Below are 12,209 nucleotides of genomic sequence, written 5' to 3'. Positions count from 1 at the left end.
CAGCACTTGTATTAGATGATGGGTTTTCAGGGCAGTTCTTTCTGTGTGATTTCTCTCATTAAGTAATATGTGATGGTGTGTTTTGCTTGGGAGCCTAAGCTGATTTCATTAGGGTGTTTTTATAGTGTTCTTCTCCTTAGACACCCTAAGAAGATTCTTTCTGAAAATGTGCACAAATGTTCAACTGCTTCATAGAGGTTTTGACTGCAATAGTTTCTTGCGCTATTTTCTAATGTTAGTGGTCCATTTTAAAAGCAGCCAGGTAAATGTTAACCTGTAGGAAATCTTATTTGTTGTTTCTTTCAGGTTTTAAAATCTAAAGAATTATCATCCCCAGGACAGCGCTATATCGACAGCAAAGTAGTTAAAACAAGAGCTGAAGGAGAATGGTTGTCTTTTGATGTCACTGAGGCTGTACATGAATGGCTCCATCACAGAGGTGACAAAAAGTGCTCTTTACCTTCACTCCTGTCCCAGCTGTTCCTTCATTAACTCAGGAGTATTTCAGAGTCATTCCATGTGTAAAAACCAACTCCACTCACTTTTATGTTTTGCAGACAGGAATCTTGGATTTAAGATAAGCTTACATTGTCCATGCTGTACCTTTGTGCCTTCCAATAATTACATCATCCCAAATAAAAGTGAGGAGCTTGAAGCAAGATTTGCAGGTAATTAAAGAAAAAAACTCAAATTTTTTAAAATGTTCTGGTATGTACTAATTGAGGAGGGAAATAAAAAGTTCTTTCTGTCTTCTAAATGGCATTCAGCTGATTGAAAACGTGCTCATTTGAGAATCGTGATTCTCAGCTGGTAGGAAATGTTACTAAAGTTACAAGGGTAAAACTATATCACCTGAACAATTCTAAAATCACAAGGCATGAAAAAACTGTCTCATTCCATGCATGCAGCTTCGATGTCCTTAAAAGTCTGTATTACAGTTTACAGCATGTTCACAAGGATATGCATACATTTTTGGATTTAGTGAAGACACTTGCACAGTTTGCCATCTGCTATCGGATAGTAATGAGAAAATAGCTCAATATTTTCAAAATAAACCTTTTGCTCTCCATCCTAGTACTGTGATGAGTCAGACTTAGTCAAAAATATTGGAATGAGTGGGCATTAAAAAAGTAAAAAAACTGTGTAGTGAGGGTTATGAATATATGTGTTCTTTGTAGACAGTGGGCAAGATGGTATGGAGTAAATATACAAAGGTTGTATAAGCTCTCTTGTGTTTTTAAGCCATTAAACTTTCAGTTTCACAAAAGAGAAATTATATTTAATTGACTGTACTACAATTACCATCCGCCAGCACACATGAATCTATAGCTGTATTAGAACCAATTTTAACTTAAATTCTGTTCCTGAAGTTCTCATTTATTGAACTGTATCATGATTTGGTTCACTTGTGATCCAAGTATTTGGCTATATTCCTTGTGAAGTATTAAGTTTTTCTAACCATTGTTTCACTGCATTGGAATTTTTTCCTGTAAGTAAATACATGTACTGGACATATAATTAAAGCCATTGTGTGCATTTAAAAAATGATTAGTATGGTGTTTGGTCACTAGAATTGCATATGTTAAGAAAAGAATAGTGTATCTTTTTCCATTTAGATGGTAGTGTCTGGTTGGGGAGGTTAATTTTCTAAAGGACGTTAACAAAAGGCATAATGTGACTCCTGTGAAAGGCCAATACCTTGACTCTCTTGTCTGTGCTATTGCCATGATAAGAAGCTAGTAAGGCAGGTAGTGTTAAAAGAGAATACAGAATGCGAGGCCATAGATTGCCATTTCAAGAAGAAATACTTTAATCAAATGTCTTTTCCATGCCCATATAAAGGAAGAGACCAGAATAACTGGCTTTCTGGGGAAAATCAGCAGATTTACATAAACTGGCAATGAAAGACGGGGAATTTACAGTATCATAAAGGAGTGAATGTGATGGAGGAAACTAATGGGATAGAAGTAAGAGCGGGAAATGAAGGTGAAGTATCCAGAGCATCTTTAAGTGTGTTAGAAGGTTTTAAAAGGTACATACGTGTTAAAAGTTTGGATTACTGCTCTGGCTGAAGCAACAAGAGAGTCACTGCTTGGGGCATTTGAAGCCAAGACGCGCAAATTGCAGTGACTGAGGTTGCCTTCTCTGTTACTCTTTTCGACATTTTTGGTAAATGTACTGAAATGCCATTAAACAGATGTGAATGTGGGAGGGTTGATACAATAGCTAACATGAGAACTGTGGGTATCTTAGGCATCTTGGGCTGAAATTTGGCTCCACTTCCCCAGTAAACATGCCTGGCTGACACCATCATGGCCCAGTTTCTGAGAGATTTTTTTTAAGAGATGGTTTATTTAATTTGTGAAGAAAAAGCAACACAATGTTTATCACCAAAATGTATTTTTTGAAGGTATTGATGACTACACATATTCCAGTGGTGATGTGAAAGCTTTAAAGTCCAATAGGAAAAAATACAGTGGGAAGACCCCACATCTTCTGCTAATGTTGTTACCCTCCTACAGACTTGAGTCGCAACAGCCCAGTCGGCGGAAGAAGCGTGCTCTAGATGCTGCCTATTGTTTTAGGTAACTATGCCTGCACATCCAATGTTCTTACACAGTGGTGGGAGACTGGAGGTGTCATGCAGTTGTTTATCATGTTTCTTTACAGTTGGCATTTATAGAGAATGCAGACCCTCATTCTCAGACCCAGGGTCTGTGTGCAGCAGGTTTCTACCCAGCGGTCTCCAATCCCACAGAGACAGGGGCAGATTGCTGTGACCTTAGACAGTAGAAGCTCAGTTCCAACGGGGATGATTCCCAGATGCATTAGCCCCATAGTTAGAGCAAAATTATCACCTTCGCTTTGTTCGCCTACTCAGTCTCCTCTGTAGGACCTGGAGAAAAACACTTGAGTAGTCCTCCAGGGGAGCCATTAGCTTTGTCTGTATGAGTAAGTCCTGCCATGTCCAAGCATCTTGCAATAACTGTAATTTCAGTTACAGTATAAGCTACTATTGATCTGATTTAGTTGAGAATTTTTGTGACTCAGACCTGCCTGCCTGTAAAGGATCATTCAGTGAGCAAGCAACTGGATTATTTTTATTCCCAGTGTGGTCTTTTTTATGACCGATGTGTTTGTATTTTATTTCGCAGGAATGTGCAGGATAATTGCTGTCTGCGTCCACTTTATATTGACTTCAAGAGGGATCTTGGCTGGAAATGGATTCATGAACCTAAAGGATACCATGCTAATTTCTGTGCAGGGGCCTGCCCATATTTATGGAGCTCAGATACTCAGCACAGCAGAGTAAGTAATGGATTTTCTAATTTTCAGCTTCTGTTTTATAACTGCAGGTTGAGCTATGTTTTTGGGGCTGACATCAGCACCAGTGTCCAGAGTTCGTCTCAGTAACTAAGGATGATGAAATGTGGCCATATAGAAGAACTCACACATGGCCTCAAGCTAGTGTTGAAGCGATTTACTTTCTTTTGATTAATTTTTATTATTTTATTTATTTAATTTTTTATTATTTTATTTTTATTATTTTTATTATTTTATTTTATTATTTTATTTACTTTCTTTTGATATCTTTGATATGAACACATGATTGGATTGAATACTTCTTGTGAGTATGTAGCCTTTGGAGATGGCTTGGAAAAGGCCTTTCAATATAGACGTGAGTGGAAGATGGCACAGTGGGTTTGGTCAGCAAAGACACTGAGGGAGGCACTTTAAGAGTAACAAAAGGGCTGAGTTGTACCACCTGGTCATCACCTACTTTTATGACCTACCATACTGATAGCTGACTATTTCAAAGTCAAAAGACTTTGAAAATTTATATGGATAGGAGGGACTTTGTGTATGGGATGTTGAAGAACCAAATCATAGTTGTCTGAGATGGGACTTTTTATTTTAGGGATTGGAGGTGGTATTTAGCCAACTGCCTTAGGATGAGTAGTATTCTGCTGTGAAGTGCTAATTTCCTCTCAGCTGTCACTAAGGATGTCTAGACAGTAAATCCAAGAGACAGACATTTGCATCATAGTTGTCATAAAGTAAGAATTTCACCCTCGGGTCCATGCTAAGAATGATGTCTCCCCTTTTTCAAGCCTCCCTTAAAATGACAGATCAGTGTCAGCCAGCAGGGAGAGCTCGCCGTGCCCAAGGGACAGCTTGAGTTCCTTTAGGTTGGTAAAACCATGATACCGTGTTCTTCCTGAGCTTACAGACCCCTTTGTAGCGTCACTGTCTGTGACATTGTACTGTTAGCAATATCAGCAGGCAGAGGTATAAATAAGGTATGTTTCCATGCTGGTATGGAGTAATGGTGTGTGCATTTTGGAGCTGCATGTGTTTTTAAAGGGAAGAGAAAGAGTAACTGTCATGGTCACAAATACATGGTTTGGATAATTGCCTGAGGAGCCAGAAGTTGCCTAATAAAGTAGTTAGTGTTGCTGTCCTGAACAGATCTGTCTCTCTAAGCTGCAAATGTTGTGTGGAAGTTCTAGGAAAAGGTCACTTGGTGTTTGGCTAAGGCATTAATGGCATCCTCAGGAGCACCTGTGCATCATCAGTGGCTAACCATGCATAGGGTGACAGAGGTGGTAACTCCGTGAATCTAGCTCTCAGCAGGAATAACTGCACCTTGAGTCCTGGTGCTTGCAGGGTGGCGTTAAAGGACTTAATTAGCATAGCCAGAGAGTAAAAGAAGAGGAGTGCCTATGCTCTGAAGAGGTCTCCCTTCTCTTTGGTCACTTGTAAATCCAAAATCTGTAAACAGCAAATGGCAACCTGAAGAAACAGATAAAAACCTTTCCATTTCCTCTGTACTCATAAATATGGTGTGCCTGTTGATACAAAGGGCAGCATTTTAAAGACATACTCCAGGTATGTACCTGCTTTGAGGCTTAAAACTCTATGGACAAAACTTTAGGAAATTCAGGCATATTGTGGTCACTAGATTGAAGTGGAAAAGCATAAAAACCCCCTAAAATCCAGGAATCTTCATACCATTTTCATTGGGCATTCTGTCAGGTGCTGTGGGAGGAAGTGATGCAGAAAACAGTTTGCTCATTAGAGGTAGCTGCCTTAATCTCTCTTTTTTGGTTTCTCCTTCTAGGTACTCAGCTTATATAACACCATAAATCCAGAAGCTTCAGCCTCTCCGTGCTGTGTATCCCAGGATTTGGAACCCCTCACCATCCTCTACTACATTGGAAAAACACCCAAAATCGAGCAGCTTTCCAACATGATTGTAAAGTCTTGCAAGTGCAGCTAAAGGATATCCCTGAAACAGCATGACATGTGTTTATAAAAAATAAAGATAACCAAGAAAAAAAAAGAAGAGAGTGAGAAGGAAAGAAAGAAAAATAAAAACCCAGGTTCATCAGTGTTAAAAGAAAGAAAAAAAAAAGAAGAAAAAAAAAGCGGTACTAGTCTGAACTGTTTGAAAGTTTGTTTTGTTGTTTTTTTTTTAAACTGGCATCTGAAGCAAAACATTGAAGGCTTTTTCCTACATTTCACCTACACATAGTGTGAGATAGACAAGAAACAAAGTTAAAGAAAAAAAGAAACCTTTTAAAAAATAAACACTGGAAGAAATTTGTTAGTGTTACTATGTGAAAGGAAAAAAACAGGAAAATCCCATGAAGTGGAGTTGCTGTATCTGTCCCGTGCCTTACTTGATCTCTCTGTATCGTTATGCAATAGGCATCCTAGCCATTCCTCTTAGCTATAGAGTTAACAGTGCATTATTTATTTGTGTATAAAAACTATCAAATGAACATTTCTGTATCACCATTGGGAAAACGAAAACCAGCCAATGTGGACAAGGTGGAGACCAAATAAGCTGCCAGAAATACATATAAAGCCTAAAGGAACACAAGCTCAAAAGAATCAGAAAAGTAATGGTTAGTTTAGTTTGATTAAAATAGAAATCAGTTATTGCAATACTGACAAACTCTGCCTTTAAAATAACTTGTTTTTCATGCCGGCTGCCTAGAGAGACTTCTTGTAAGGTCTCAAACTCTTGTTTTAAATACTGAATGATTTACTAATAAAGGACACTCTGTTTCAGTCTCAAAGACAAGTCTATAAGATTTTTTTTACTGTAAATGATTTAAAATGTCAGTTTAGTAAACCAGTGGAATATTTAACATGTACTAGTCTAATCTTCAGACCTTAATATGTTGCTGTATAGCTATGCTATGGGAATTTTTTTTGTTCTTTTGGTATATGTAACAATACCTAGAGTATTACAATAGGTGGGTAGTAAAAGCCAGCTGAATTGGAAACATATCTGTAGGTCTCTATTTGTAAACTATTAAAAAATTACATACTTTATATCTAATGTGTAAATTTTCACCATATTTTTGTACTCTGTGATACTGTCAGCTCTCATGACTTTGAATTTGAATTTGGGGCTCTTTTTGATCATTCAGAATCATGTGTTTCCCTCTAGCTGGCCAGTATGAGTAGAGTCCCTGTATTTTGACTTGCACTACAAATACATGTTTTATAATAATTGCTATACATGTGCTTTGTATATTGTTCATCATTATGACATAAGCTACCTGACTCCATTTGTTTTTCTGTTTTATAAAAAAGGATGAGTTAAAGCAATCTCTCCCCCTGCTCCTCCTCTCCTCCTCCAGCTGTCGCCATTCATAACGCTTCCATTGCAATGCGGTTCAGATTTCTGGGTCATCCCATTTTCCCATTTTCTTTTGGCTGTAGACATTCAAACAGATGGGCAGGGAGCAAGGTGTGGAGAGAAGAGGTGTCCCAGCCTGGCTGAGGTGAGGCAAACCCTTGCAGAGAATGACATCCATCACTGTGCAGGAGGCTGTAGGGAGCGGCTGCCGCGGCGATGCCCTGCACATGGTGGGAGCGGGAGCAGCGCTCACTTGGATGTTTCGTCCTGGCATGTGGGAACTCGGTCCTGCAGCTCCTCTGTGGGGCTGCTCCTGCTGCGGGTAACGGGTTTGCCTTTGACTTCTGCAGTGGTGCAGCAGGGCCCTTTAGGCTGTTGGGGTATGTTTAAGCATTGGCAGGATCAGACCCTTGATTTTTGCAAATTTACGAATTTTTTTCTCAATTGAGTTGATGCTAAAGCTTCTTTTGAAAAAGTGAGAAAGGAACATGGGGATTTCTAGGGTTTTGTTGTTTTCATATTGTAGAGGGAGTAAAAAGAAAAAAAACCACATTGCATACTTCATTAGAAAAAAAAAAACAAAAACAACCCAACCTAAATAAGAATCAAAAGGATACTGAAGAAGGCACAAACATTTCACTTCATGTGATGGATGCTTCTGCAGAGCAAAGCTGGAAACCTGCAGTGCAAGCATTCTACTTGGATGAGAGGGACATTTTCTGCCATTGTCCTGAGCAGTGTTGGGAGGACACTCCTGAGCTTGGTGTTGTCAGTTCCAGTTTTAAGAAGTGCAGTTTCTTTGGCTTCAGTAGAATACTGGTGCAAAACTGAGGTGCCATGGTGGCTTGCACAGGCAGCTCCTCAGGAATTCTGTGGAGCCTGTGCTTATTCCTTAGATGGGAACATAGCCCCAGAGATGGTCTAATCCCACTCACTGGCTCAGGAGGAGAAGGTATGTTAGACTTCTGATTTATTTAGTGAGTGAGGGGAACAGGTGAAGAATCAGTCCTGCTAACACTTGCTTGAGCCAGACTAACTCCAGTGAGAAGATGCACTGAACTCAGTGGAACTCCTCAGGGTAATGCATACTCTGGATTTTGCTGTATAACGACAGCAAAATTAGTTTTATCAGGTTCAGTATGAGAACTGTATTTTTGTTGGACAGGAGAGAAGACAAGGATGAGCATATTTTACAAAACTTAAAAATGTTTTTGCAGTTCTGTGATTACGGGAATGCAGCTTTCAAACCAGTTTTGAAAAAGTGGGATGGGAGATAGCATAGCTGTCCAACTATACTCACTGTGCTGGATGGAGCTGAAAATTTGAACTTGGATTTGGAGTTTTTCTCTAAGCATAGAACACTATTTCTGTAAGACATTGCCCCAAAACCGATTTTTAAAAAAATTTCTAGTGTTCCTCAAAATACACTGATAATATTTGAAATTCTCTGATTTAAAGCTCCTACAGTTTACTTTTTCTTGTTCATTAGGCATGTATTTCCCTTTAATTGCCAAGGGTGTTAGGCCTGATCCTACAGTGGGTGAAATTCCCCTCTGCAGAGTGGGGTAGTGTGAGTCCTTAGCACCTCTCAGGTCTGATGTAAATACCCCTCAAATGATCTTCAGATGGGTCTGCAACAGCTCAAGGGCTTTGTGCTACGAGGCATTATTTTGGCAAGGTGGTTGCCACTGCCTGAGCAAAGTCCTTGAGAACTGATGGGAAATGTTCAGCATCTGGAAAGATCAGACCCAAGAGGCTGACTGGGGCTGAGGGAGAATCATAGCTAAGGCTGGGTGGGGTAGGACAGCCCTTCTCATGTGTTTAGCACCAGTACAACTGTATGGTTGGCATGGTTTAAAGGCAAAAAAAGAAGGAACTTAAAGGACAGCTGTGTTGTACTTTGGTGATTGATTACTCTGTATTTCAACACATTGTATGTCTGTTTTTGTGGTGCTCTAGTGGTAAATAAATTATTTCAATTATATGCTGTTGTTGCTTTCGTATGGCAGTATTATTCTGGCACAGGCAATTCCTCAGCTCTGGAATGTTAAATACCTGCAAAGCCTGATTTGGTTTGGGATTTTGGCATGTGTGACCTTGCTGTGGTCCACTGCAGTCTGAGGTGAAGAACATCCATCCAGGATGAGATGAATCATATCTTCTGTGGGGGTTGTTCTCCCCTCAGCCACTCTCGTGGATCTCTTGGTCTGTAGACAGCTGCCTCAGTTATATCAGTTTACCAGGAGCAGCTATGTGGCACGTGGAAGTGTTTTTTTGACATAAAATAGGATTCCCTAGTTTGTTGTCTTATTTCCATGCACTCTGCAATATGCAATTGCATTATCTAAGCAAATAAAAATTAAGGAGCCTGGAATTGCAGCTTTTCTTTATCAGGCTCTAGTCACTTGAATAAATAAAACTGATGGCAGGAAGGACTTCAGAATTAAATCACGGCTTTTAAAGTTGATGAAATTATATGTGAAAATCCTTCCAGACCAGGGACTGCTGAGGAGACAGGGACTGCTCTCCCTGGTGCCTTCTCTGGCATCAAAGGAGTGCATAGCATTTCTTGGCTTGAATGAAAGAGCATGTTTATGCCAGATTGTTTAAGGTTATTGTGATAAATTATAACAAATGGACTCTGAGGTCTGTCAATATGTTTAAGAATGTAACTTGGGATGAGCATTAAAAACAATCTTAGGGGCGAGTCCACCATGGTTATGCTCCAGCCTTAATTGATTTCAGTGAGTTTATACAAGCATAAAACTGTAGTCCTTCAAAATTTTCCAGATGCCAATTTTTATTCTATTTTTAGCTACCCAGCTATGTGCTTTGACATGAATGTAATCTGCCAGCCTCATTCTTACCCAAAGAAGCCCTCACACTGCCTTAAGATGAGAATACTTTGCAACCCTGTCTGCTGTATTTGTGAAGTCAGTGTTTGAGGAGGAATGGGATTGGAAATTGTAGGTGAGAAAGTGGTCATGGTGCCTGTAGCTAAGGAGGAACAAAGTGGAGGGAACGCTGTGCGCTAAAAGAGATTTTATAGCATGGGGCTGAAAAGATGGAAGATCTGCCATGATAATGAGATTTATGCAGACTACTTTGATGCTGGGCTTGTCTTCATTTTGTTAACACAGCCTCTCTAGACTGTATCAGTGAAGCCCTTACTGTGCTTGAATCAAATTGTGGTTAATAAATGTGGAATATTCAATATAGGAAAAACATCCAAACCATGTAAATGTCTTGAAAACTGTTTTTTAGGCCAAAATCTGCCTCTTAGTTCAGACAGAACAGATTCTATGAGGAGCCATGAGTTCTGGAAGAAAATAAACCAAGAGGTTATGTAATTATATGTGGTTATAAAGTAGATGTGAAGTAATGTAGTTGGCTTGTCAGTGGGTATGGGTGTAACAGTAATTTCTTCATCTGTATAAAAATAAAATTAAATGGAACAGAAAGCTGATGAGAACTTCCAATCAAATTTGATATGCTCATTTAATGAAGTAACCTGCTGGAATCTAATACAGAACCCCTAGGGTATAAAACTTTCTTCAACCATATGGTGGTCCAAGAAACAAGTATTTCCTATAAATGGGGTGTTTTAGTGCCAAACCAAGATGATGGCAGTGATCGTTGATTTTTGGGTCTCAGCACTGTTTGCACATACTATAGGCAGGTCCTGATTTAATAATTCACAAACTCATTCCAAAAATATTTGCTACAAGAAAGGGAACAAGGAAGATAAAAATGGCAACCATGAGCTCTCACATACTGTTTGGTCCAGCTAATTAGAGATGGATGCAATGAAAATGTTAACATGTGAGTTCATATTTGTTCAAAAATCGAGTGGCTGGGGCTCTGAAGAAGGGTTCAAACCTGAATCACTTCTATGAAATCCCGTTAGGTCCAATCTCTGCAGCTGGTTTTAACCAAACCTTAATCACCAAAGTTGTTGCTGGGGTGCGTTAGGCTTTGAGCTCAGTATGCCTGAAGTTTTTGCACTTGAGCTGCTCTGAGTGTGCCAGATGCAAGTCCTACACAGCTCAGTCTTCTATTTTTTCTCCCAAGAACAAAGGCACATAAATATAATTGCTACTCATAGGAATGACAGTTGGAAACAGTCAAAATGTCCCTATGCATCAAGGTATTTCCCAGAGAGCCGGGAGTGTTTCAGGGCACCTCATTCTTCAGTGATTTAAAGACCAGCATTGTGGGACTACGAGATGGGGTTTTGCCATCTGATGGAACCCACATGAAATGAATTGATGGCTCCATTCCAGTTCCTAGTGTAAACTTCTTGGTAGTCTCCAAGGATATGCAGACTGATTCCATCCATCAAAAGCAGAAAATATCTTTATCTGGAAAAAAATGTCCTTTTTTTTTTCCCTTTGGAAAAATGTAAATACAAGATGAAATATGCAGCAGTTCATGGGCAAGTTAGGCATTCCTCTGCAGTGTGTAACCTGTTCTCAAAGAGGTGGTCTGGATCAATTTTGAACAGTTGGGAGGGAAAGCTGCATTTGGAGATACTTGAAAATATTTCCTCTGCTTCTATGAAACCCTCAGTTACCATAAGACACACAAAAGAGGAAAAAAAAACCAAACCAAACCAAAACACAAAACCAATCCAGAAGACTGTAAATAAGCAAATGAACTGACATTTTTCACTGTGATACCCAGCTGTGATGTATAACACTGAAGGTAAATCACTGCATATCCTGAGTGTCAGATACAGCCAACTGATGTACACAAGCTTGGGTCACAGAAAGAGGAGCAGGAAAGATGAACACAACAGAAGGTTTTTGTCAGCATAAGTATAAGCCCTACATAACACCACAGGAAAACTGGACTAGTTTTTGTTATTCTTTTTGCTTTGGACTGTTTCCATAGCACAACAGGCCATTCCCATTTCTCATGCTTTAAGAAGGAGGTAGGAATTTACCTAGGAGTAACTGAAAGTCACTGACACATTTCAAGATCATTAGCAGTCAGGAGACAATTTAAATGAGTTTTTACAAAACCTTAATTACCTTTTCCTGTAGCTAAGCACCCCTTGCTGTTCTTCTGGCCTCTCTTTAATTTTAGTGTTAAAAGTTTCTCCACTGCTTTGCAGTAACAGATGGTGTCTATCAAATAGTCAAAATCTCAGCAACTATCCCAAGGACTGAGGAGGAGATCTCGAGCATTAAACCCCCAGGTTTCTGATCCCTTAAAGGAGTGCTATAACATACCAGATGATCTGCAAGTTGTGCACAAAGCAGGATGTCAAATGCACTCTCAGCAGTGGGCTATCCATGTAAATGCAAAAATACTCTGTTTTGATCCCCACAAGATACTCATCGTCTCATTCCAACAACTCTCTCACTGATCAGACCTCCTCTCCCACTGTAAGCACTGTGAGCAATGTAGGAGGAATCCATGACTCTCACCAATGCCAGGGGAAATTTATCCTCAGATGTATGTGCAAAAATATGTGTCATGGGCTGCAGAGAGGAAAACCCCATTGTGCTGGTTTTTAGCTCAAGCAAATTTCTTCTCAATAGCTGTTAAA

The 12,209-nt window shown here is 39.6% G+C and overlaps 1 protein-coding gene across 1 annotated transcript in view; it reads left to right on the top strand.

Moving 5' to 3' along the window:
- TGFB2 (transforming growth factor beta 2) overlaps nt 1–8,639 on the top strand; it is a 60,717-nt gene extending 52,078 nt beyond the window's left edge. The window contains exons 3-7 of the mRNA XM_041477139.1: nt 307–439; nt 558–668; nt 2,411–2,585; nt 3,156–3,309; nt 5,123–8,639. Coding sequence (XP_041333073.1) covers nt 307–439; nt 558–668; nt 2,411–2,585; nt 3,156–3,309; nt 5,123–5,281 — 732 coding nt within the window. The 3' untranslated portion in view covers nt 5,282–8,639. The remainder of the gene's footprint in view (nt 1–306; nt 440–557; nt 669–2,410; nt 2,586–3,155; nt 3,310–5,122) is intronic.
- Nucleotides 8,640–12,209: the final 3,570 nt, after the last annotated feature.

This window comes from Pyrgilauda ruficollis, unplaced genomic scaffold (assembly GCF_017590135.1).
Source record: "Pyrgilauda ruficollis isolate IOZ18807 unplaced genomic scaffold, ASM1759013v1 scaffold4, whole genome shotgun sequence".
Classification (NCBI taxonomy): Eukaryota; Metazoa; Chordata; class Aves; order Passeriformes; family Passeridae; genus Pyrgilauda; species Pyrgilauda ruficollis.
This window is presented reverse-complemented; position numbering and strand designations above follow the sequence as displayed.